This window comes from Numida meleagris, chromosome 2 (assembly GCF_002078875.1).
Source record: "Numida meleagris isolate 19003 breed g44 Domestic line chromosome 2, NumMel1.0, whole genome shotgun sequence".
NCBI classification, from domain to species: Eukaryota; Metazoa; Chordata; class Aves; order Galliformes; family Numididae; genus Numida; species Numida meleagris.
In genome coordinates, this window is record NC_034410.1 from 66,244,101 (window position 1) to 66,271,152 (window position 27,052).

Below are 27,052 nucleotides of genomic sequence, written 5' to 3' on the forward strand. Positions count from 1 at the left end.
CTTGATGTCTTAGTCCTGAAGAACCTTCTTCCAAAGCAAGAGTATTGCGAACTTTGCTTCCAGCTTGAAGTCAGTAGGTGTATAAAGCTGTTTGTGGAGCTCAGGAATGGTGCATAGTCATGTTTATGCAAAGAAGGGATGCTACACAGTTATCTGGTATTTCTACCTAATGAGAGTAGAAAAAAAAATCACACTTTTAAAAAGTGTTTCCTGTCTTTGCTAAGTGGAAACATTGGACTGACAATATTGATGGTGGCTGTCCTCCAATAAGTAAATCAGGAAGCAATTTTTCTTTCATAACTACCACTATTATGACACAAAACCAGCTGCATTTTAGTTTTAATAAGCTGCCTGTCATGTTTTTCCATTGTACTCAGATTGTTATTGACTTATTCCATACAGAGCTTCTTCAATTCTTCCAGAAGTAATCAAACATTGTTCTCTGCACTAAATGAAGAAAAAGTGGTTCTATTCTTGCATTTGCTCGGCATAGACACAAATGGACATGCTCATCGGCCATACTCAAAGTAAGTGGAGAGGTTAAGTTTATCATTCTTAATAGGCCTGGGTGCATATAGTAACTCTTTCTCTTAACTTTGCTTTCTATCAGAAGAGACTTCAGGGTCTCTTCTGTAGGCCATGTATATCACCATGATTACTTTTGGGAGGGTTGTTGTTTTAAGGTCTTCTCTACAGAAGTGACTGATTATTTTGCTATATATCTTATGCCAGGTTATAATTCTCAAATCTGATTTTTTTTTAGCACGCTCTCTAATTCACACTTAATACATGATCTAGAGGATAAGTAGGGACTTGCATTTTCACATGTAAAATTTAAACACTAATTGGGTTCCACATAGCTGAAAGACTAAGGCTAGATTTACAGAAAACAGTAAGTTCAGGAAAAAATGATACTGGAATTTGTCAGCCATGGTTTAGTTTTTGTAAGGCATTTGAATAAAAAGTTTAGATTACTAACAGTACTTATCACTGATTCACCTTGAAGTGAGGTATTTGAGAAGTTTTGCTTTTTCTTCCTCACATGCTTTGAATTTAGGATTTTGTACCTTTTTTTTCTCTTGAGCATTGCACACTTTTGAAATCCTTGTTCTGATTTCCTACATCATTCCCAAGTTTATACTTCCTGTATTCCTCATGCTCTTTTTTGTTGTGATGTTAAAAGATAAAGTTTTCAAATTGACTTTAACAGCAGCAGTAAATAGAAAACTAGTTGGCCAGAATTTAATTCTTATCACTGTTTCTAAAAAGAAAAAATGAGTTTCTTGGTTTATCCTGTCTCAAACTCGGGCATCTGTGGTAATCTATAAATAATCTCAGGTCGGTTCCTGCATTGTGAAATCTTCAAAAGATATTTTAGGCTAGTAATTAAACTTGCAATTTAGGGTGTTTGATTTTTCAAGAATTCCTTATTGTTTGCATTGTCCTTAGAATCACAGAATGATTTGAGTTTGGAGGGACCTGTATGGATCATCCAGTTCTAGCACCTCTAACATGGGCAAGGTCACCTCCTACCAGATGAGATTGCTCAAAGCCCTGTCCAACCTGGCCTTGAATACTTCCAGGGATGAGGCATCCACAGCTTCTCTGGGCAGCCTGTGCCAGTGCCTCACTGCCCTCATTGTAAAGATTCTCTTCTTCACGTCTAATCTAAACCTATTCTTTTCTCAGTTTAAAACTGTTACTCCTTATCTTGTCACTACGCTCCCTCGTAAATTTGCTTAATTGCTCTGGGTAATAAACTGTCTACAGTCAAGAACAGGTCAGATATGTAATAAAGATAAAAATCCATTGAGACCATAGTTCCAGGGACTTTCAAACAGCGGCGTGCGGTATTTCACATTAGGCTTAGAGGAGGAGAGATTTTACATCTAGGATGCCTTTTGTTAGCTTGAGGTTCTGTGAGGAGTGAAGTTGTATAAAAGCAAGGGACTGAACATAATTAGTATAACTTTATACCAAATGCAAAAGCCACCTTGAGTCTAATAACGTTTTTTTTCTCTCTTCAGGGAATACAAGGAGAACATTAGAACGGTTGATGACGGTATAAAAGAAATTGTTTCAATGCTCGAAAGCTTCTATGGAAATGATGGAAAAACTGCATATATCTTAACTTCTGACCATGGAATGACAGATTGGGGTGAGCATTTTTAAATTTTGATAGTCTGCTGAGTTTGTGGTGACTAGCTGGGTTAGGTGTGAACACTCCAGACACCTGAAAGTGCCAGAACATGCGTTATTGTGCAATGTGTGAATATGAATGAACACTCCGCACACTTGAACAAGCATAAACACACCATATGTGTGAACATGTGTTGTTATGAAATGGGGGAGCACAGGTGGACATGCCATTCCTTCTGCTTATTGTAGATGTCAAGTCACAGAAGTCCTTGAAGGCTAGGATTGTATGAAGAATGAAGAATATGCAGTAGGCCAGATAGCCTCGTATTTTGACTGAGGCTTGTGAGGAGTATTATGAATTCCAAGAATTTTATAATTAGAGACTTTCATTATTATTGAAGGTTTTTTGTTCTATATGTCACTTATTGGTGGTTCTTTGTACATACAGTTGTATCTTGAAGCCTGTTGTACTCGCACTATTAATTGCAACATCACAAGATCTTGTTCAAGCCTAGGTGGAACAGAAAATAGTTATCACTTTGTGCTCTGAAGTGCCTGGAAAAAATGGTGAATCTGGGAGCTGGTGACAAACTTCTCTAGAGTTGTCTTTCCTCCCATTTATGCTTTTAGGCACAGCAAAAAGGAGGGGCTGCTGTGGGATCTCTTTAGAAGAGGCTGGTGCTGGAGAACAGGAGGAGCAGCTGCAAGTACAGGAAGGAGTTAGGCAGGCGGCTAGCCAGGCTGTTAGCTTCTGAGGGCACAACCGTAGCTGCTGCATGACTTGAGGCAATTCTAGTGTAACTATTTATAGGGCAGACGAGGAGAATTTCCTGTGGTGACCTCCTTTAAACAAATCTTTTTCATTATTTTTTTCTCCCAAGAATTCTAAGAACATTCCTGTCCTTGTGTGCTACCAACTGAAATAAGTCTCCCTTCCAATGCTGCGTGTGTTTATGGCTATTAATTGGGACGCTTTTGAATCAAGGATGTTTAGGGCGTGGTAAAATTCAGCATCTTACTGTGTGTGAAACCCTAAACTTTTCTAACGGATGGCATGCAGTCTTTTTCTGTAATCAGGGATGACAAAACTATTCATATTTATTCAAAATCAACCTAATTATCATCTGCAAAATAGTTTTTGATTGTTATTTACTGTTGAGCTGGCTGTCACTTGCAGTAATATGTAAATTTTGATGCAGTTTTTTTCAAGTAGTCATTTTTTAATATACATGTGTACTTGTGTAAATGCCTGTGTATGTGTGTATATATATAATGATATATATGATCAAGAGGACCTCAGGAGGTCCAACCACCTACTCAAAGGAGGGCCAGCTTTGGGATCAGGCAGGGCTGCTTGGCTTCTATCTAGTCAGGCCTTGAAAACCTTGAAGGATTGAACCTATACAACCTCTTTGGGCAACCTTCTCCATTTCTTGCCTGCCCTCATGGAAGGAGGAAACGCTTCCATCACATGCAGTCTGGCCCTCTGTTTCAACACATGCCTTTCGTCTCTTATCCTCCTCCTATGCTGTACAGCAAGATCCTGATTTCATCTTCTTGCCAGCCCGCTTACCCTGGTGTACAGGTAGGTTGCTGGTAGGTTCCCTTCCTCCCCAAAGCCATCTCTTGTGCTGGCTGAACAAGTCCCAACACCTCAACCTCTCCTCACAAGACAAGTGCTCCTCTGACCACCCTAGGGCTTTCCACTGGGCCTGTTCCAGTTGGTTCTCTTCCAGATGTCTACTCTGTTCCAGGAGTCTCAAACTGGCTGCAATGCCTAGAGGCTGTCCCACGTGACCAGAGAAGGATAATCCCTTTCCTGGATCTCCTCTCTTTATTCCTGTTAACAAAGGGTAGGGTGCAGTTGGCCTTCACTGCTACCAGAGCGTGCTGCTGGTTCATCATCAGCTTGCTGTCTGAGTGTCCTATGTGCTCTTCAGCAAGTACATGTGTGTCAACGGTTTATGGGCAGGTTGGGCCCAGTTCTGTGACTGATGGGGCAGAGGGACCCACAGACCCACAACCCAGGAAAGGGAAAAGGGAAAAAAGGGTAGGGAGATGGGCCTAAAAACAAAACAATGGCAACAATCTGAGGAGAAACAAACTAATTTACTAAATAAGATATCAGAATGCAAAATAACACAATATAATACAATTACAATTTAAGCTAATAAATCCAATAAATTGAGAGAGAGTGTCCAAAATTAAGGTAGGCCTTACTCTAGTGCTGGTGTTGAGACGGCTGGGGAGTGAGATGCTGCTGGGACGAAAGACAGGCAGAGAAGAGAGAACGTCTCGTAATATGCGAACAGTTTTATCTTTCCTTCTGACTGGAAAATGGTAACAGAGCAGCAAAGTCCTCTGGGGAATGTAGTAGTTCTCTTCTGAGAACCAGGTACCCGGAACTATCCACGATCCACAGAACTGGAGCATTAACTCTTTAACTCCCAATACACTACATGATGTTATGATGTGGAATACCAATAACCAAAAATCATAAAACCATGACAATGTGAAATATAGATTGATGCCATATTATTGTGTTCAAAGACCTGCCTGTCATCTACATTGGCCTGGGTTAATTTTGCTGTCAGTGTAAAAAGTATTCTAGGTGTTCTCACTACATACCAGAACCTTTGAAGGGGGAATAAAAGGTGACAGAAGTCTTCAGGCTTTGAGAACTACTGATCTGTCATAGTTTTGTCATCTCTTTCTGTCTGAAGTGAAAGCATCATCTTCTGCCAGAAGCATCAGTGACTTTAAAGTTGACTTCAGTGAATACAAGAGCAAACTTCGTGCTTAGGTCCAGAGCTAGCCTTCTGACGGCTATTTCAGTAGCTTTTTATTCAAGTCTGTAGTATCTGCAGCTGCTGTGGTCTTTTACAGACCATTTGCAGAATGGGATGGGCACAGATTTAGATAAATAAGAGGATTGGGAAGACTTCTCAGGGAAAAGAACATGTTCTAAATTTAAATAATGAGACATGTTCTAAATCTAATAACAAGATTAAAGAAATTGTGGTTGTTAGCAAAAGTCAATAAAAATCACTTGCTTTCCCGGTCTGACTTCAAGATTTGGCTTTAAGCTGACACCAAAAGGGCTTCCTCACCATCAGCATAGGGAGTCTCACACTCACAGCTACTTGGTCCTGCTACCTTACTGGTATAAACTGTGCTGTGATGTATGCTGGACCAGAGAACAGAAAACTAAACCAGCGTCACCATCTCCTTCCCTTTCTCCTGTTTGGGGAACAGACCCAGCTGAAAATTGTTTCTTCCCCTATTGTATAATTTGGATTAGGCTGAAACCTGGCTTTTAAATTGATGAGAATGGATACAGCTGCCTTTCTCAGCTGCATCTGTTTTACAGAGTTAATGGAGGCACGATCTCAATAAAATCCTGATAGAGTTGGTGGCTCAGCTAAAATGAAAACTCACCAAAAATTGTACTTTACTTCTGTAATAGAAGGAAATAAGTGATGCCTGGAGGATGGGGTAAGTGCAGTCTCCATCTGTTCTTTTCCTAGACTGTGAAAGGAAATATTTGCTCCTTTCAAGCCCAGAGAACACCTTATAAAGGATTTCAGTGTGTCTGAAATCTTATTCCCAGACCTGTATGTTCTTAAGCTTATTGCTGTTTAAAGAAAGCAGAGCTGGCTTTTCAGTTCTGCCATAGCTGTTGTTGTACAGGCAGCCTCTGTTATTCCCAAGTTTATAACTAACTGTTTCTTAGTAAAGTTGCCCGTGAAGAAATGCGTTATTATCTATCCTCTACAATGACTGAAATATATATACAAACAGGATGTGTGTCTACACATATGCACACAAAAATAAAATATGCATTCTTGTAGAGTCTTTTAGACCAGCCTAGTTTGTATAACAACCTCATTGCCTTAGAAACTGGATTAAGTCCCACTGTGGCTCCTCACCTACTGAATTCAATGGCCAAAGCTGCTTTCAAGTTTGTATGGCTTTTGCTTAAACGCAGCTGCTATTGAGATGTCATTGTTCTAAAGGTTTTTTTCTTCTTTTGGCAACTGATACATTAACGTGGAGGGAATCTGGAGTGCTATTTCATCAGTTCTTGGTGTGCTACCAGGCTTTAAAACCTTAAAAATGAATTTGCATCACTGAGAAGGAATGGCAGTTGCTTTGTATCTTCTGTTTTTGAAAATGAAGTCTAATCATTATTTGGGTAGCAAAGAGGTCAGGTCTGTGTGATTTCTAGGCACTTACCTAATGGCTCAAATCACCCACCTTTGTTTTCCACCAAATACTTAGGGATAGGCAAATGCAACATGTTTTGAACAAGTGATTCCTCTGTGCCTACAGCCTTTTGACCGCTTGGGCTTTAGTTTCTGTATTAGTGGTTTCTTCTTTCTTTTTGTTCCGCATTCAACTTTATACCTTTATAGGCTTGACGTAAGTGATACCGCTTTCCCAACGTGGACCTCTAATTCTGCCTTTATTATTGGTGACAGAAAAAAAGCTGTGAAGCTGGAATAGGTCCTACGTAAGAGGATCCTAATATGTATATTATAATAGAAACTTTATGTGCATGCGTGTAAATATATATAATTTTTATTTTTTACGCTATGCATTTCAAAATTTATGCTGGTTTTGTTTCTGTGCATCTCAGGATCCCATGGCGCTGGTCATCCCTCAGAGACTTTAACACCACTGATTGCTTGGGGTGCTGGAGTGAATTATCCACAGAAAGTCACATCCCAGCTCTTTGAAGACAATTTTTTGAAAGGTATGTAAAATATGAAACTTAAGTCTGAGATTTTGGTGGAAAGGGTAGCGTTTGACAATTATATATGTTAAGCTTCACTAGCATCTGTTCCATTACTCTAAGTGTGACTTGCTTTTTGCAAGAAAGTGTGGGGGAAAAAAAAAAAAGGTGGCAGGGCTGTAAATGGAAGAGACAGCAAAGCTGGGTAGATAATATCAGAGTAATTTCCTGTGAGCCTTGGTACTGAGGATTTTCTCTTTGGGTACAGGAGACTATTCACACTCCTAAAACTTAGTTCCAGAGGAGATTTAATTTTTATGAAGACTCCCAGAGGTTAAAAGCTATTTGTATAGAAACATGATAAGTTTGACATCGTGTAAGACCTCTTTCTATCTCCACAGTGGGACCCAGAGAACTTGCCAGGGGAGTCCTATCTTGCATTCATCCTTCTGGCTGTTGTGAAAATGTAAACAGTCTTTCTCAATGACAAACTGTGACTCTTTTTCCTCTATGTATTTGAGAAGGGAAAACATTAATATTTAAAACACTTAAAAAAAAATAAAATTTAATATTTCAAATATATAATAAGTATTGTCTTATTGGAATTTTTGGGGGATTCTAACGCTAGATGTGATAAACAGCACTAGCTCTTCCACTGTCAGGCTTTTATTGTCTCCTCGGTTTCTTAAGATGCCTTGATTCTCTCAGGTTGTTACTTGGGATCAACGAGGTAATGACTTCCTATTTTGCTGGTTTTTTTTGTCAGTGTGCATAGGTTACTCCAAAAGTAATGCCTCTAATTTATTTCCACTGAAGTTATAACAGGTATAAAGAGGATAAAAACACCATCTGATAGAGCAAATTCTCAGCTACAAAGCACTATTTTTCAGTGTAATTACCACCATTAGCTATGCATTTGTGCTAGAAGAGCCTGCATGCTGTTCTTGGAAAAAAAAAAAAAAAAAAAAGCCTGCATAGCTGTCCAGAACATGGCTTGTCTTTCATATCGCTGTTGCCACTGCTGAAATGCACCACCCCCCACCTCACTGTGCTCACGTCCATTATTTGGTCTCCATAAATGTTCAGCAAGTGTTGATGAATGTCAACGGGTGCTGTTTTTTCTGCATGGAGGAATCTGATGACACAGCTTTGCTTTATCCGCGCTACCATGTCAGACACAATTCTGTTGGACTGCCCCTCTGCCCCCATCTGTCACACAGCAGTAAAATGTAATGGAATATTGGTGGGGTGGTTCAATCTCTATTGCCATATCACTAATATCCGCCTCTGACATCATGGGCCAACAAAAAAGGAGGCATTACTTTTGGAGCAGCCTTCATACACTGGAGAAGAGAAAATGTCCAGTGTTAATTTGGTTTAGGCACTGGTTACATGTTCTTAATTTCCAAGAACAATCTCTGAGTTCTGAGTTTGAGTATGCTGAGAGTTTTAATCTCTCTTTAATAAGCACTCTCTCTGTGATAGCATATTACACTATGGCATTATATTATAGCTTCCAGTAGGCTATGTAGCTTAAATGTAAAGAAAAAGTTGTTAAAATGGAACTCGACACTCAGGTCAGTACAGTTCAGTTACTTCATTAAGTTACAAACCCTTATCTTTTCATAAACCCCAGGTATGTAAGGAAAAAAATGATTAAAAGAAGTCTCTTGAAAGTTCTCTGGGCTTGCCTTTTCTGCTCATAAAAAAAAAAAAAAGAAAAAAAAATTGAACACCATGTGCAGGTAAAGAGTGCATTTTCAAGATTGCTTTATTACAGATGTATGCAAGTGACAGATTTATATTTCAGATTGTGTGTTCAAGTTCTTGCATCTCCTGACAAAAGCTTTCCTAAGTTCTGAGTTACAAGTTCATGGAAGCAGCGCAGTATTTTCAGTGCTGCCAAAGTTATGCTCTGCTCAGTGCAAACAGGCTCTAGGCAGCTCAGTGAGTCGTTTCTTTCTCATCATTGCCATCAAGGGTAGATACCCCCAGAGGCAGTGCTGACAGTCAGGACTCAGTCCATCCAATTTGTCATGCAATGATCAGTGTGTTTCTTGGGTGCCTGAGGGACACAGTGTCTGCTCCAGAATGACAGCAGTCTCCTTATCAGTCCCTTCACCTGTGCTTTGCCTTCCCTCAAGGCTGTCCATGCAATTGTTTTGGAAAGATTCGTGATGGCAGAGCTGCATCCTGTGGGCAATGCACAGCATTACCCATTTGGCTATTGGCTTGACCCTTCAAGGCAGAAGGAATGTAGACCCTGCCGGGTGGCCTTGAAATGCCATTCCAAAGCAGCCTTTAAGCGTGGTGGTGGCTTTCATCTACAGACTTCCTTGTTTCAGAGGAAGCTCAGCCAGGTTTGTTTCACCAGAAGTAGCTCAGCGTATCTCTTTGCTATTTCTCCTTTTGTGAGGTTTTGTGTGAGACTTCCTTTGGTTCATGTAGCCTCGTGCTTAACCTTTCTTCTTGAACTGGCACTTCCCTGCAGTTCATTTGGATTATTTGCATCTGACAGCTCAGCAGGCTGCAGTGGTAGTGTGGTAAGATAAGGAAAGCATCTTCTCAAACAGATAGAAAACTGCTAAACACCGTACAAGAAACCTGGACAGCAACCTTGAAACACCTACAAAAAATAAATTGAGGACAGCATCTAGATCCACCCTGTCTCATTTCCAGGACTGCAGCCCAGTTTGGCTAGTTTGGAGGAGTGTCTCATTCATTGGGAGCACTTGGATCTAATGTGTTACAGCTCCTGATCCAGGGCGTGTCTTAAATCCATTTCATGTTGAAAATATCTGAATAAGGAAAGCAGAGATGTAAAAGCTCCTAGGTTTAATGGCAGCTTCTCTGGCAGAGCTGCAGTTCCTTCTTGCCCTAAACATTCTTGCCCATCTATGTGTATAGATAACTTTAGCACCTTTTTGATTGGAAAATGTTATTAAAGGAAAACAAGCATTGCTTTTATATAATAAAAATATAGCTGAGAATCTCTCTCTAGAAATAACTATAACCTTGCTTCCTGTTCTGGAAAGCACAAGGAAACAACCATACTCATTTTGGTTCATGTTTAACACAGAATTCATGATTAATTCTGATAATACCTCCCCTCTGTTGCCATGGGAACTCATTTTAACCATTTCTTACTGTTGTTAAAATGCATTGCTGCTGTTCAGGATGTTCTTAGTACATAAATAACAATGAACTTGTCATCAGATCCCTGCAGCTTGCGCTGCTACGAGTTAACGGCTGAAACTTCAGTACTTGCAATACTCACATCAGAGATTTTTCCCGTCCTGTTTGATTTTCAGCTTAGGTTTGGGTCTGATGTAGTTAGGGTGTATTGGAAGTCAGAGAAAGATTGCAGTCCAGGATTTGAATGCTTATTGTTGTTTAATCATAGAATCATGGAATTAGCAAGGTTGGAAAAGACCTGTAAGATCATCCAGTCCAACCATCCACCTACCACCAATAACCCTACTAGACCATGTCTCTCAACGCTATACCTAAATGTTTCTTGAACACCTCCAGGGACGGTGATTCCACCACCTCCCTGGGCAGCCCATTCCAGCGCCTGACCACTCTTTCAGAAAAGTAGTAGTTTAGAAAACAATGAGGGCATGCCAGAACTTTGCATTATGGTTTACCAGTGCTTGCAGGAGAAACAGATTTCACTGAACTGAAACTTTCATTCACGTCAACCCAGAGGATGCTTTTAGACAATGTGCTTATATTGGGAATAGCGTAAATGAGCCCATTACAGTTCTGAAATGTGAGGAAGATCCCTATGTTCACCTGTGCTGTTTCTGTCATGTCAGTTAGGCAGATAGCCTCAGCAGGGCAGCAAGTGGTCCACTTAGGTTTTTATGTTTATTGAGAGGAAGGTGGCTGTATCCCTGTGGCAAAATTAAGTCTTGTTCCCCAGTTCATAGTAAGTGGCCCTGATGACTTTACTGCTGTAATCAAGATCTGTTCTAGATAGGAAGTTGAAGGCATTTTAAGTACTCTGTCAGTAAGTCTGTTTCAGCTACTATTATTTCTTCCTGTGTATCTTTCCCCCCCCAACTCAAGCTTTAGAAAGCTTGAGTTGGAGGAGAAGTGTTTTGTGGGTTCTGTTGTTTTGTTTTGTTTTCCTAGTTTGTTGGTTTGGTTTATTTGCTCATATTGTTGCTGTAGGTATTGGATCACCTAATTTAATCATTAGGAAAAGGCATGAAAAAGAACCCTCCTAAACTCTGTTTTGAAATAGCTATCCATTCCCAAAGAAAACGAACTACTTCTTCATTTCCTTAGAGATTAATGGAAAGCAAGAAAATGCTGTTTTGAACCAGCTTTTTCTATGATGCACCACAGCTTCAGGGGTTTGTACATTTGACTTTGTCTCTGTCTTCATTGTAGTTGTTCTGATTGCTAAATTGTTGAACTTTTCCCTTGAGCTCAGTTTTTGCCAGTTTGCAATATGCAGTACATGAAGTGTATTTGTACTAGTCTGTGCCAGTATTTTAGGGACCTTGAGTCAACCTTTTCTTTAAAAAACAAAAAACAACAACAAAAAACTTTATTGAAGAGATTTAAATAGTTCTCCTGAAACTGAGCTTTAATCTTTTAGTTGGTGCGGGAGATTACACGTTATTTTCTGTACTGTACTGGAAAAAGTAAAAAGCTTGGACTTTCCTTTACTGATCTGGGTCACAATTGCAGGCAGCAATTTATTCTGGTGGGTAAAAGAAAATGTGAAGCAAAATAAATACATTTTATTGTTTCTGCCTGTTGTGCTGTCTGTAACCTCTCTTGAGCTAGCATCCTAAAGCCAAATTATACTTTTCTTTGGTAACAACAATTTTCAGAAAGTGGCAACAAGATATTAAATGTCAACGGAATTATCCTTTTCAAATCTATTTTGACTTGCTGTTCATGTGCTCTGTTATCGCTTTGCAGAATGGAAGCTGGAGAATTGGAAGAGGCTGGATGTCAATCAGGTATCAAAAACATCTAATTTAAGAACTCATAAATGTTCAACTTGAATTTTGTGTGATTTAAACTAATTGAGGGAACTTGAATGAATCACCACTCACTTAGTGTCTCCCTGGAATATGTTACTTAAATCTTAATTCAGGAGTTTCAGGAACTGCCCTCTGAACACTTAGAATGCAGTACAATGTGTCAGGAATTCCTTGGAAGCTCGGTACTACTTATCTGAAAGTAACTTGAATAGCATGTATGTTTTCAGAGTGGGATTTGTTCTTGCAAACCGTTAGAAATGAGTTGTGATGCCTACTGTAGTGGAAATCCTAAATCATGGCTTGAACCAGTGATTGAGCACCTGGTGGGAAGGCAGGGCCAGCCCAGGGGAGCTCAGGTGCAAGCAATGCATCTGAGTGACCGGAAGGGGTGGAGCCAGGATCCACCCCTTCCCAGACCTCATTTAAGGGTTGGCAGTGGAGGTAAGGGTATCTCACTGGAGAGCCTTGTGTACCTGAGGCCTTCTGAAGGTGAACAGCTTCTTTCCTTTGTTTCTGTGCCCATGGCTGTTGCGTTTGAGGAAATCCTTACTTGCTGCAGCCTAGTATCTTGCTACTCTGCTGTTACAGCTGTGCTTTCCATTGTGTTACACCTACCCTCTATTCTCTGCTTTTAAAATACTCTGGTGCTGAACTTAGGCCTCCTCCTATGAAGGTGCCCAACTAAACACAAATAAACTGTAGTCTGATGACTATGTTTCCTAAGTTAGTGAACATCTGCTGTGTGGTTTTTTTTGCTATACTTAAGGTGTCTTTATTTGTTTAGTGTTGTTTTTCAGAGCTATTTCAAAATCTGTATTTTTATTACTTTTTTCAGAATTTGCTATCACTATTGCATTAAAAGTAATTATTTCTTTACTGTTGAGCTGTTTTATTGTTGTTGTTTTTTCCAACAAGGTCCGTAGTTATGGCCCAGCCACTTGAGTGTTTAGACAAATATGTGGTGTTGTATTTTAAAGAAAAAAAAAGATGGACAACTTAACTCTTTTTTATTAAATCAGCCAAGCTCTGATATATCATGGATATGATGTATGTCTGTGCACTGGCAGCTTGCTTCTTACTTCATCCTATCCTATGAACTCCAGTATATGAGTAAGACTCCAAATGTGATAAAACAAAGGAAAGATACTTGTGCTGGAAAGTTAAGGGTGGGAAAGTTCTGGATCAGCTGCTTCCAACAAAATCCTTGTATGAAGGTAGAGCTGGATTTTCATCTCACTGTTGTTAGGAGTTACGGGGATGTCATTTTAGGACTGAGTCTTAAAAGAAATGAAGGGTCTTGAGTGTCACTTTGTTCCATGTAATGGCATCCCCAAAGACAGCTTTCTCCAGTATTCCATAGTATATGTGGAATTATAGGTAACAATAGCAAACTAGGTTTCTGCTTTTATATTGCAGTACATGTTTTGTCCTCCAAAAATAAAATTTTGGAGTCTGCTTCTGCACACATGTGCAGCAGTGCCTTGGATTTCAGCACAGTTTCTTCAGTTTCGTGGTGGAGGAATTTTTAAGCATAGTTTTATATTAAAGGAAAATACGAACCAAGTGAGAACCGGTGTTTGTCATCACAGGTGGAAGGTAATGGTAGCTTACTTTCTGAGAAGCCTTGATGTAAATAAAGGGGTTTCCTTGAGGATTAAGTGTTGAGTGGAAAAAAGAAAACTCCTAGAGTCCTGCTTTGAGGGGCAGGAGTAATCCTTAGTGTAGAAATATGGGCAGAGGAGTGTTTTGAAAAGCAGCATATTCCGTGTATTGTCTAAAACTGTAAGTATGAAATTCTTTCTTGGTATAAACAAAAAATGGTATGCTTCTGAGTGTAGAGAAGAAGAAAGGGTACTGAATTCCTTCAAATAAAAGCTATGGGTTTTTATATTTTGCTTTTTAGACTAAATACATTTTTGAAGCTTTGTCAATAGTAGAATCTCATGTTCTGAATCTCATCATTTCATGATGACTACTGGAAACTGTAAAAGAAATACTAATAAGTAGTTTTAATGTACAACTTCACAGCTTGATATAATTAACATATCTACATTTGTAGAAGTTAAAAATAAACTGAATTTATTAGTTCTTGAAACTTTAATTATGTTAAAATGAGGATGTTTCTGTTTGCACAGGCTGACATAGCACCACTGATGGCTTCCCTTATTGGTGTTCCTTTCCCCTTGAATTCTGTGGTAAGTACTACAAAGATTTTACCGTATTACAGCAATCTGCTTGTCTTAGAGGAAGGGATGTTAGGATTAAGACGTAAGGAGAAAGATTAAAAATCTGGGAAATTCCTAGAGGGTACGAGACTCCTCATAGTTTTAATTCTTTGTGTGTAAGTTTTCACTTTGGAACATAATCTTTTTATATATTGTATAGTAATGTAGTTTGGAAGGGCTGCTGATTATCTTATAACCTGCAACTTTACACTGCTAAGCTAGAAAGGTTTTTCTTTGTTTTTAGGGATGGTAGAAATGCAATATTGTTTAAATAACATTTGATTTTGATCGTGAAACAAGCTAGTTATTGCAATTTAATGTTTAATTATTTCTTGTTTAATTTAGTGTGATGGGTTTTTTCAGATGGTATCTTGTGCCTTTAACTTAACAAACAGTGAGAGTCCTCACTGAAATGGCTTTTTCTTTGAATTTGCTTCCTCTATTTTTTGGGTATTCCAAAGTTTGTTAATAAATACCTTACTGATCGTTAGAAAAATTACACTATCGTGCTTCTTATTTTGCATTTAAAAACATCTCTTTACAACACATTTTCAAATATTTCTTCTACAAACTCTGCCCAAGAGCTCATTCCCCTGTCCTGCAATCCTTGCTGGACATACGAACTGTAAGGAAAGATGGATGGTGGCATGTGAACTGTTCACTTGCTCATCACCAGTGCTGGGCAAGTCAGGACTGAGTGTGAGTTTGGATGGAAAGCTTCTAGGTATTTTAAAAATGGCCTCAGATTTGTGGTTGAAGTCTTATTACTGTATGCATGTTGTTTAATAACAACTTCCATTACTTACATTTTTTATGTTCCTGTGGCAATTGGGCTGATATGAACAGTCTTTGTGATGTTGGGAAATGATGTAGAATATTTAAAAGGTATTATGGTTGTTATTTAAGTAGCACTTTGAAGCAGTCTTACTGCCATTTTGGCCACCATTCAGTGAGGAAAAATTCCTGTTTTCCCTTAATTTTTTGAGATATACATATATTTTTTTTCTTCCCTAGGGAACCCTACCTCTGGAATACCTGAACAATAGTGATCATTTCAAAGCAGAGAGCATGTTTACCAACGCTGTTCAGGTTCTTGAGCAATTTAAGGTAACTAAGCATATGGTGAAAAAGAAAAACATGTCTTTGAGTAATAACTATTGCACTGTGTAAAATAGTTTTCTGGGACATGCAGTGTATATGGCAAGCCGTAATTCAAAGGACTAAAACTGCATGCATATAAAATGTAGGTCTTTCTGAAAATAATGCCTCTTATTTATTTCTATGGAAACTACAACAGGTACAAAGAGCAAAGTAATACTATTTAATAGAGCAAATTCTCAGCTACAAAACACTGTTTCTCAATATAGTCATCACCATTAGCTATGCATTTTTGCTAACAATGAACAAGAGCCTGCATACTGTGCTTGTAAAAACCTGTACCAGTGGAGGTGACCTGCTGTCAGTACTGCTGAAACGCACCACCCACTGCCTATTTGTGCTCACATCCACTGTTTGGTCTCCATAAACATTCAGCAAGAGTTGATGAATGTCAGTGGGTGCCATTTTTAACTCATGGAAGCATTCAGTTCCACACTTTTGGTTCATATGCACTTCCATGTCAGTCACCCATTTGTCAGACTGCCCCTCTACTGACATCTGTCATGTGGAAAGAAAACATAATGATATTGGTGGGAAGGTTCAACCTCTACAGCCGTACCACTGACATCCGCCTCTGTTGTGGACCAGCGTGATAAAATAGGAGGCATTGCTTTCAGAGCAGCCCTCATAGGTGATCCACTTGACTAGCAGTGAAGCATATCCGAAGAGGTTTGAAAGACTTGCATAAACATCATTTTTTAAGGAAAATTAGTAATTTTTTTTCTCAATTCTTAACTTAAATGCTGATGTTTATTGATACTAGTGTAAACCAACCTGTAGTCAGTATGTAGGTAGACTTCAAGCGGAGTACCAAGTTCTGTTATCAGAAAAGGAGACATCTCTTTTCCGACAGTGTTTAGGAGACATGCCTCTCAGGCAGAATCAACAAACAGATCAAAAAGTAACAGTCATGTCCATTAAAGAAATGAAATTAGTGGGTTAATTAACCTTTAGTTTATGCTTTCATGTTTGTTGTTTTGCTTTGTTTATCTTATCTCTGCCTTCTATCTTGTTTCATCTCATATTGGATATTATGAGAACATGTGGTCCAAGCAAACAAAAAAGGTTCTATTTCACTAGGCGCTGTTTAAAATCTCTGTTTCAACAGGAAGCAGTCATGCAGAACTGTCAGGAAATGCATTTGACAATAGCAGAGCAAGGAACTGATTTGGGATCACCTGTAATGTGATTATTAGTGCCTTCAGCACCCTCTGTCCCTTGAATGCACAGCTTCCCAAACATAGTCTGTGTGGATAACAAATGGGCCACATCAACAGCAGAGTCATTTCCAAATTTGTGGTGGAGAGCTACCAGATAGCAGAGGAAGTGACTTGCTGGATGTGAAGCTGAAGTGTGCTGGTACAGCCTCCATGGTTGGAAGAATGTCTGCTCTAAGTATTAAAAGAAGTAACTTGGCTATTATTTTTGTTAATTATTGTCTTGGGGAATACTTAAGAAAAAATTAGTAGCTCTTGTCCTACATTTCTGTAAGTTTGTTTATTCTGTAATTTTGTAGCGTTAGACTATTTTCTTGTTGAGTGGCTTCTTTCTAGAATTATTTTGGAAGAATTGTTTGTGAATCTTTTTTTGCATTTCATTGCTGAAGCACAACTAGTGCATTGGATTAGACATGCCAAGTGAGTTTTTACTACTTCTGTGATGGAGTGACCTGACCACAGATCGTACTCCCTGGAGAGAGGATGTTGTATTGCATGGATAGGATGAGACATGTGGGTTGCTACTTCAAGCTGTCAGATTCTGAGAGCACTGTGCTAGGGAAGCTCTCTCTGCTTTATGCCATCAGTCAAACTCAAGTCAAACTGGTGCAGGAGACCTTAAAGATGTTTTGAAGGGCCTTGGGCAAAGTGACTCTGTCATCAAAATCTTCTATTTTTATCCAAGTGCAGGTTAATCGATCTAATAGTATTGTTTGAACACTGTAGCAGCAGAGTTCTAGTTCCTGTACAGAATAAATAATGGCACTTTCATAAGAGACTGTTGCTGAAGTCATTTAATATTTCTAGCTGTGTCTTTCCTTTTTCCTAAAAGTTGTAGAAATTCTTCTACAACAATCACTGAGTGAGGGAGTGGGGATTGTGTTTTACCTACACTGGAGCAGCTTTGGTTTTCCAGAAACACTGATTCGGTGCTTAGAGGAGTTGTGTAGATGATGAATTGACAATTTGATTTCATTCCTTTTCCTACAAGACTCTTTCATTCTAAGACTCTTCAATAGAAGAGTGCCATCTATGACTTAGTTTAATACCTCATACATTTTTTATTCTTGTTGCAACTTGCATATAATTGTTTAATCTTTTTTATGTAGGTTAAGATGAGTCAGAAAAAGACAACTACATTGTCGCTTCTGTTCACACCATTTAAGTAAGTGCCTTTAAAACTTAACTTGATTGTCTTAACACTTCAGTATATCAGTGAAATGCAACAACAGAGAAATCTCTGTTGTTGTCTCTGTCTCTTCAGTCTTTATTAAATTATAGTGTTTATGTGGCTATGAAACTTTGCATTAGAAAGGAGACAGTTCAATTAATTGATATTTCAACGTTCTGATTAGAAGTAGATTTAAAAAAAAAAAGTTGAATTCCTTACCCTTAATCTTTTTTTAAGAGTTATTTGTTTAATCTTTTTGACAATATACCTTTATATAGACTTCATAGTAACTTTTACTGCTGCCTTTTGGTATGTTCTTTTAGCATTCTTTGGGAGATTAAAGTCACTGTAGGGTTAGGAAAAAAAAATCTGTTCTCTTCATTGTTTGTATGTTTATCGAAGTTAGACTAATATTTTTTCTTCTACAATTTTAGTTCTAACAAAAAGCCAATAAACAAAATGTTTTACAGCTAAAAATGAAGTTCAAAATCTTTAGAATTCATGCTGCCTTGTATTAGCGTTTCCAAGTCCATGCAGGGGTTTTCAAAGAGATTTGTTTAGCTGTGAGCTCTGTGTTCTAGTGTGCAGAGCTGTTAGTGACCTTCTCACCCTTCAGTTTTATCCAACTAAGGCTGCTTTATCCTATTTCCATCCCCCTGCCCCAAAAGGTCTGAGAAAACTTTGCTTTGGGTGCATAGGATTAGTTCTGGTTTTCTATGTGGAGTGCTCCAAAAATGCTTTGTCACTGAGCACAGTTGTTTTCCTTTGAGACATAAAATGGATGTTAATTAAGATCTTTATATCATAGGAGCAGTAAAGTACTTGAATCTTTCCCTGTGAAGCACATTTAACTGCTAAATGAGATTGCTGTCTTTCTGAACAGGGACTTATTGTGTTAGTTTATATCACTAACTTCTTCAAAGGGAAAGGCTCGAAGACACTTAGTCTCTGCAACCACAGTTAAGTCAATCTTGGGCACATAATGAATGTTTTAAATAACATTCTGACTAAGAATGATAGTATTATCGAAGAACTTACTGATCATATGGAACAAAAATGCTGTGTGGCACGGATGGTCAGTCATCTTTGGTTCTATGGGCAAGACTTAGGTTGACTTTACAGCTCTTGATTAAATTTTACGTTTCTACAAGAAATCTGATTCAGTAAAATAGGATGAATTTTTCTTAATGCTAGATTTATCTTTAAAGGAACTAAGTGCTGCTAATTACCTTATGAGTTGGTGTTTTCCTCTTTTTTGTGATACATTGTATTGTTCAAAGTTGAAACACTTGAGACATTCATCACTTTGAAAATATGACTAAAACTCGTTATAAAAGTATTGTTACTTTTTGGCATGGTATGTTGGAAAATATAAATCTATTTTACCCTCTTTAGATATTCTTACGTAGCTTCTGTATGAGAATATGGGGTAACGGTTTCATGGGAAATGTTTTTACATGAAACCAAATAGATTCCTTGGGTTTGTGAATTACCTTACGAAAGGTATCAATGGTTGCGTGTTATGTGAATAAGACTTGATCTGCTTCCTTAAGAAGATAAATTCCTATCTTTACTATAGGAAAATAGGAAAAGATTCATACCACAGACCATCACACATTATGTTGGATGAGTATTTGCATTATACTGTACTGTGTTTGGCTAGATGCTGAGTAGTATTCACAGGACTTCTTCACTTCTGAAACTTGGCCTATGTCTGAGAAGCTACCAAGAGGCCTTGTCTAACCAGTTATTAATAGTTGTGATAAAGCATTTGAGGACAAACTTCTTCTTAGACAAATGACTTCCTAGTAGTTCAGCTTGCAGGAACTGAAGGAAAACCTGACGTAATTCTAGATATGACGTGTCTACAGATCCATCCCTTTGTGTGGAGGTGGCTGTGAGAGCAGTGAAATGTGAGCCTGAGCTTTAGCTGTAGCTGATGATCTGCCATGTTAGAGTAAGCCAACTTTCATCAATGGTTTAAGTAAATTTTGCTTGAACCAGACTGAAATGCTCAGGGAACGTATCCACTACTGACGGCTTTTCTTGTGATACTGTTGGTCAGGTTGTACGTATTTGGTAGCAAGGAGATGTGCATTTCAGTCTGGAGAAGAGGAGGCTCAGGGGGGACCTTATCACTCTCTATAACTACCTGAAGGGAGGTTGTAGTGAGCTAGGGGTCGGCCTCTTCTCTCTCGTAACTAGTGACAGGACAAGGGGGAATGGCCTCAAGTTGCACCAGGGGAGATTCAGGCTGGACATTCGGAAACACTACTTTTCTGAAAGAGTGGTCAGGCGCTGGAATGGGCTGCCCAGGGAGGTGGTGGAGTCACCATCCCTGGAGGTGTTCAAGAAACATTTAGATACAGCGCTGAGAGACATAGTCTAGTGGGGTTATTGGTGGTAGGTGGATGGTTGGACTGGATGATCTTACAGGTCTTTTCCAACCTAGCTAATTCTATGATTCTCTGATTTCGGGTCTTCACAGCTAGCTTTGTCCATGTTAACTGTCAGAACCCTCAGATATATTAACATGTCTAAGTAGGTTTTTTGCTGCGTACTACCAAATGTGTTTTGAAGGATAGAAACCCAGAAGGCAGCAGCATTATGACGCATGTGATCCAGTTTGAAATCTGTTAATACAATACCTGCTGTTCCACTAATAACACTACACTGAAAAAAATGTATAGAAGGAAGTCTATGTGTAATTGTCTAAGTATTATTTTATATTAGCAACCTCGTAGAAGGCAAAAATCTCTGCAGATGCAAAATAGTATTCTATTATTTAGCATATAAAAGGATATGGAATGATGCAGTTGCTCTGCTGTTTTCAAGAGAAATTAAGAAGGTTAAGCTTTGGATCACTTACTCCTGTATCTAAAGCAGGTGATTTCTTGGTATGCTGTTTCAGAATAATTTGTAATTGTATAGAGGTTTTATTTATGCACAGGTATGCATTGTTTGGATTTGTCAGCATAGGTCTGGAGGGTTTGTCCACAGATTATTGTTAAACTGTGATTGACCTCACCCACTGCTTCACACGGTTGTGTGTTCTGGTTATTACCATCCTTTCAGTAAGGTGTAAGTAGTTTCTTCTACCACTGTTCATTTATTTGAATTTTTGTAGAAGGGAGTTATACATACTTTTAAAATATTTCTGGTGCTGTAAATCTGTAACTTGAAGCTCAGAAAGCACAATACTTTATTCCTCCCCAGTTTATTGGAAGTTAGTGAGGCATACTTCATGGCTTTGGGGACCATCAACTTTATGTGGAAATTTAAAATGTAACATTCTGTTTTGGAATATTAGAGATTCTCTTTCACCATCATGATAATGGAAAAATAAACGTAGATGTCTTAAGAATTGCCTTTCTTAAATTATTTAAAAAATGTAATTGAATAAATGTTGTTTAAGTCTGTATAACAGAAATGTGGATGTGAGTTCAAGGAGATACATGAATTTAAAACTTGAGATTGAGACATGCCATTTTCAGAGAAGTTGGTACAAATATTATTAAAGTTGTACATATCTAGGAGTAGAGAGACACCTTTGCAGATAACATATTCTGTAGAAAGCAGAATATGCTGAAAACCTCAGCTTAGTTTTTCAGCATGAAAAATTATTTTTATATTCCGTGGTGAAAATCCTTTTTCTGAGCCTGAATGTTCAAGTGTATTATTATCAAGCGACTAGAAAACTGTTCATGACCTCAGATGCAATGACTTAAAAACAAATGTTTAAATTGAATGTTAAATCTGTCGCACCAAAAGCATTAAACTAGTTCTTGTATATTACAGGACTGTGTTTATGCCTTATTTTGGCAATATTGTCAACAGAGAGGAAGTTTCTTGATATAAGACTTCTGATTTCCAGCAGGAATCCATTCTCTAATGGAGGTGTGATTAGCTCAGTGGACAGGGAATGATGGAGACCATTGGAAGTGTTCCCTTTCTTCAATGGATCCAAATTGCATCCCCTAAATCGTCTATCAAGTTTATAAGGATGGGGAGGATGGATCTGATCATTGTTGTATAATGGAAACTTTGGTAGTGTCTACTTGACCACATTTCAGGGAAGGTAAGGATTTGGGTAATTCTATCTGTCGATAAGGATGCATCTGGCTGACAAGCAATTTTGTTTACATTTAGTCAAAGTCCCTTCATCAAGGAGCAAACCTTTCTAAAAGTGTATCCTGAGGGTACCTATTTCACAGGTACGCATTTTGGAAGGAAGTTAGCTGCAGGTGTCTGCTGATTCTACAGGGCCAGGTGCACAACCTGCTCCCAGGGGGATAAACATACAAAGCAGAAATGTCCCTTACTTATATGCAAGTTACTTGTGAGGCTTACTTTGAACAGTTGCTTATAATATTTATAGTCTATTGCAGTTGAGTGCATGAAGGGATTTACTGTCTGAATTGAGTTTCCGTCCCGCTTCCTTCTACTTGCTACTTTTTTCACTATTTATGAAAGGCAAGTAAGTCTTCAAAAATTACTTGCTTAGCAAAATCAGAGGCTTTTCTCATCAGGATGCTGAGACACTGGCAGTATGCTCTGACCTTTATATGTAAGAAAGGCAGGTACCAAAATGCCAAATGCTTTGCAGGAAGAGAGAGGGAGGACAAACCTGAAGACTGCTGATAGAGGGAAAAATGATGTCCAGGATAGTGAACTTTCTTATTAGCATTCTGACCACTTGATGTACCTTAAGGCAACTGCAGAGCTGGCATAGTTTAAAGAGACGTATGCCAAGGGGCCAGATGCTACTGCTGCAAAAGCATTCCCAAAGCTGGCATCTCACGGCTATGAAAATAATCCTAAGAGAAGTAAAAGGGGAGGACTGGTGTGGTGAGGTGAGTAGATGGAACATCAGTGTTGCATGGAAATCCTCTTAACCAATTAAAGCAATTTGATTATTCAGACAGGTGCAAGTGATTTAATATATTAAATTACGTAGAAGCACGGGAGTGCCTTTTGTGTATGTTCAGTGCATACATTGTCTTTGGGGAAGACTGCTTCCAGCTGTTCAGGTTCTGATTGACACACAGCAAGATGGCAGGAGCATTAGATTAAGAAGAGCGTACACAAAAAAAGGCGAGCAGCTGGATTACAATCAGTGCTTGCTTTCCTCTAGCTGTGCTCTTTCTGGTATCTTCAGTGTTTTGTCTCAATAAGGCATTTTTTGTTTGTACCATTTTTCAGAAAACAGCTTAAGCATTGTTTAATGGCAGATCAGTATTTTCTTGTGTATGAAAAATCCCATTCCATGTTGATGCTACATATTTTAAATAACTTAATTGCTTGAATGCGGCATCTTAATCATCCCGAGGACTTATTTTTTGCCTGTAGTCAAGCTATGTTCCATAGCTATAGCTCTGTAGAAAATCTCAGTGTTTTTAACGTGTGCAGTGTACGGCTATTAAAACATGCTTCTCCTTCACTATATTAAAATGCAACATTTCATTCTCCCTGTCCTCCAAGATGGATTGAGATATGACTGCCTTAAAAATTTGCATGGGTTTGGTGCAGGGTAGTATCAATCACATACACTGAGTCCTTCCACGTAGTTACACATCATGTACTTGTCATTGTGATAGAAAATAGTTCTTTCATAATGTCTTTGAAGATGTACAGCAAATTCAGAAAATACCTTATACAGGAATACTTTCTTCCTTTATGTGACTGAAGATACAGTACTACATTGTTCACTCTGTCTTTCAAAACTGCTATTTCCACAAAATTGACATTTGGATCTAAGTGTAACAAGTAATTTCTCCTCCCTCCTTAAGTGACAGGGTCCCTTAAGGTCAGTAAACATAGTACATCCTTTGAAGCATCTCATTCTTGTTTTGTTTAAATAAATGGCATTTATTTAGGAAAGTTGCAGTACCTGAGATGTAATGTGATGGTGTTACATTCACAATTAAATGTCAGGAGGAAAGAGTGGAACTACTGCAGTAGGAAAGAGTATTTCTAACAGTGATTACTCCCCTTGTTCATTTGTATGAATACTTTGTGTTTCCAGAGGAACCTTGATTTATCAGAGGCACTGCTAAATCCAGTGGGGAAGACATTTCAGCCCCTTTATCCTGTGGTCAAGAATAAGGAACAGCATCTTCTAGCAGCAGCTAGTGAGGTCTGGCAAGGCAGCCTGCCTTTTTGTTTTCCCTATTTGGTCCCCACTGTGTTACAACATGGGGATTTCGGTGTCTGCTTCTTTCTGGGGTAGCCAGAATAGGCAGGTGAGTATGGGCACTTTTAGCCTGTTGGTGTCAGGATCATAGACCACAGCACTTTTCCTTCTGCTCTTAGTTTTGAGAACCTGTGTATATACATATGAACAAAGTTAGCATGAACCACTAAGGAAACGAAAGTGCTCAAATGGGGGGAAAAAAGCTATAATACCAATTTTATATATTTTTAAAAACTCTTAGATGTACTATAAATACATGCGTTTTATGGCACAGGCATTCACTTTGGCAAAAAATGTGAGTTTCTGTTTCACTGAATGTGCTGTGTCTGAAATGCTCTGCTGAACACTGATCAGGGAGGATGCAATCCTCTTAGAAGGCAGGCATCCTGCTGCTCTCAGGTTTCAGCAACGCACCAAGAAGCTTTTAGTTTTTACATGAAAAGCTTACTGGCAGTGGCTTCTGTGCAGAAGGACTGAACATAATTGGATTTATTACCCAGTGGGAAGTAGGTAAGGTCTTTAGAACAAGCTAAGAGGCTAATCTATAAGATAATATATCAAAAGATTTATGTGTTTCTGTATTTCCTTGCGTAAATCTGCTTGGCCTTTTCTTGGAGTTTGAGGCTTCATGTAGTAAGGATGGGGGTCGTGTCCAGGACAGGCAAAGGCAGTGAGATGGGAAGGATGGGATATTCCTCAGCAGGGGAGTGAGGTGAGAGAAACAGCACAGGGCTCTGTGAATCTCAGTAAGAAAGGCACAACAAATAGCTTAAAATAGCTGTTTTAATAAGTTAAAATGAAAGGAAAATAGTAAATCTAATGTCTCTTGGGTTGCTGAGTAGACTGCCTCATGCTTGTGTATGAGGGCTACTCTGAAAGAAATGCCTCCTATTTTGTTATGTTGGCCTACAATATCAGAGGTGGACGTTGGTGGTATGACAATAGAGGTTGAACCTTCCCACCAATTCTCTGCTACTTTTTGTTGCCAGTGTGACAGATGGAAGCAGAGGGGCAGTCTGACAAAATAATGTCTGAAATGGAAGTGCCTATGAAGCAAAGGCGTGTCACTGAGCTCTTCTGTGAGAAACAGTGGCACCTGTTGACATTCATCAATGTTGCTGAATATTTGTGGAGACCGAACAGTGGATGTGAGCACAGTGAGGTGGTGGGTGGTGTGTTTCAGCAGTAGATTTTTACAAACAGTGTTTAAGTGTTCAGCATGAAGGATCATGGAGCAGAAGAGAACCTGTGGCACGACATGCCCGTAATACTGCAGATACCTAGATGCTGCTCAGAGTATGACATAGATCTATCATACATTTCACGGTGGGTAGGACTGTCTCACAGGGCTTTATCATGTAGTCAGCATGTGTGCCCTGTGCTACTGAAAGAGAGAAAAATGTAAATGTAAAAATGCTTCATTTCTGTTCCTTCGAGGATCTGCATCTTCCCTATTACTGTTCCTTTTTTCAAGGCTTCTGTATCATGTCTCGCTGACTTTTCTAACAAAACACCCTATCCCTGCTAGATCCCTGCTCCAGTTCCTCAATTCCACTGAGGGCTGGAGGGACCACTTCAGAGCACGGCCTCTGCTTGTCTGCAACTCCTGCAGCAGTAGTTTGCGTGCAGACTCATGCTGTATGCAGCTCAGTTATCTTGTTTCTTTCTGTTCAGTGAATTGGCAGCTGGCAGTTAGCTCCTTTTCCCTCATCTTTGCTATCTAAAGGATTTACATAAATATCCTAAGGCACTTTGCTGTTGAATATATGAATATGCTTCATCAGGGATGCTGAACTGTGGAAATAAAGACTATTTTAGTTTTTAGGATTTGATAGGCCAGAATTAAACCATTAGCAGTCAAACCACTTCTTGTGGTTCTGTTGATGTCCTGTTTCTTCTTTTGTATGTTTGTAAATCTGAATGTGAAAGCGTAAGCATTAGAAATGTAGGAGTAACAATGCTTATTGGTATCTGTGGAGGTGTGTATTCCTTCTTTATGCTTTACAGAATAAAAACACTCAGAACTTAAAACAGAAGTCTCTTATTTTGCCATTCTTACTCCTTTTCTTTCACTCTGTGATTTTTAATGGAAAAAGTTTGCAAAGACAACGGAGTCCAGCCCTCCAGTTAGACTGACTGATTTGCCCTCTGGCAGAGTAGTTGGAAAACCCAGAAACCACAAAATCCCAGCTGAATTTTAGTACAAAACTGAAGCTGCTGACAGTGGAAGAGTGGGAGAATAGAGAGTACTAGATCAAGACAGGAGTGGGGATATCGAGGGTCCTGAGCCTTATGCAGATGTGATAGAGGGTGTTAACCCTTTACTGTGGAGTATGTTTTCTTTAAATAAGCGCAGCTTTAGCACACTACAGTGCTGTCATTTTTTTCACTTGTAAATTAGGTGCATCTTCTGAATTGTGAGAACCAAATTTCATAGGACTTGCCTGTTTAGTAGCTTAGCAGAAAATATTTCAGTAAATTGTTAGAATTCAGTGTATCTAAATAGATTACGCATCACTGAGTTACCCACTGAGTCATTTAATCTTTGATATTTCACTGTTTGATCACTAAAACATATGCAAAGGAGTTTCTCTGTCTCACGGTATGTGCTTTGAGCAGATCTTTGGAAGAACACATAGTAAAACAGTTCTTTGAACCGGCATATCTGAAGAACTAGAACACAAAAATGGAGAAAATCAGCTTCTGAATGAATATTAAAATTAATGTAAATATGTCATTTGGTGAAGTCCATGGAACTGTAATACACTCATTTTTCCTGATATTGCCTCTAGTAGCATCATGTTCTCTCTACTGTACAGCAAGTTCAATGGGAAGTAAACATCATGGTTCCAGAATGTGATTTTTGAAATATTTATTTGGTTGATTTTTCCATGGTTCACTGAATGAACTCATGACTTTGCATTGCTTGCAGTTCACTTTCTGATGATCCTCTGCTCTTGATGGAAAAGTGGAAGGGCTTTACATTATGTATTTCGTTCTGCTCCTCCTACAAGGCTATCCATCATGCCTGTAAAATAAATTTTGGGTTGCTAAGATAAGGCTAATTAATAATATTTAATATCAAATATCTGCTCTTGCAGATTGCTTTTTTAGTGTGTGTGTGTTATGGATCAGGTGTAAGCATGCAATCACGTTTCCGTCAAATCGATCTTGCATTGCACACTGTCAGTGTCTTGCTTTCCTTGCTCAC

General features: G+C 38.8%; 1 protein-coding gene across 5 annotated transcripts in view; it reads left to right on the forward strand.

Moving 5' to 3' along the window:
• The window catches only part of PIGN (phosphatidylinositol glycan anchor biosynthesis class N), a 107,817-nt gene that overhangs the window by 29,014 nt on the left and 51,751 nt on the right, over positions 1 to 27,052 (forward strand). For all 5 annotated transcript variants that reach the window (XM_021389087.1, XM_021389086.1, XM_021389084.1 and 2 more), the window contains 7 exons: positions 403 to 527; positions 2,028 to 2,158; positions 6,779 to 6,895; positions 11,813 to 11,853; positions 14,013 to 14,072; positions 15,117 to 15,209; positions 17,587 to 17,642. In XM_021389087.1, coding sequence (XP_021244762.1) covers positions 403 to 527; positions 2,028 to 2,158; positions 6,779 to 6,895; positions 11,813 to 11,853; positions 14,013 to 14,072; positions 15,117 to 15,209; positions 17,587 to 17,642 — 623 coding nt within the window. The remainder of the gene's footprint in view (positions 1 to 402; positions 528 to 2,027; positions 2,159 to 6,778; positions 6,896 to 11,812; positions 11,854 to 14,012; positions 14,073 to 15,116; positions 15,210 to 17,586; positions 17,643 to 27,052) is intronic.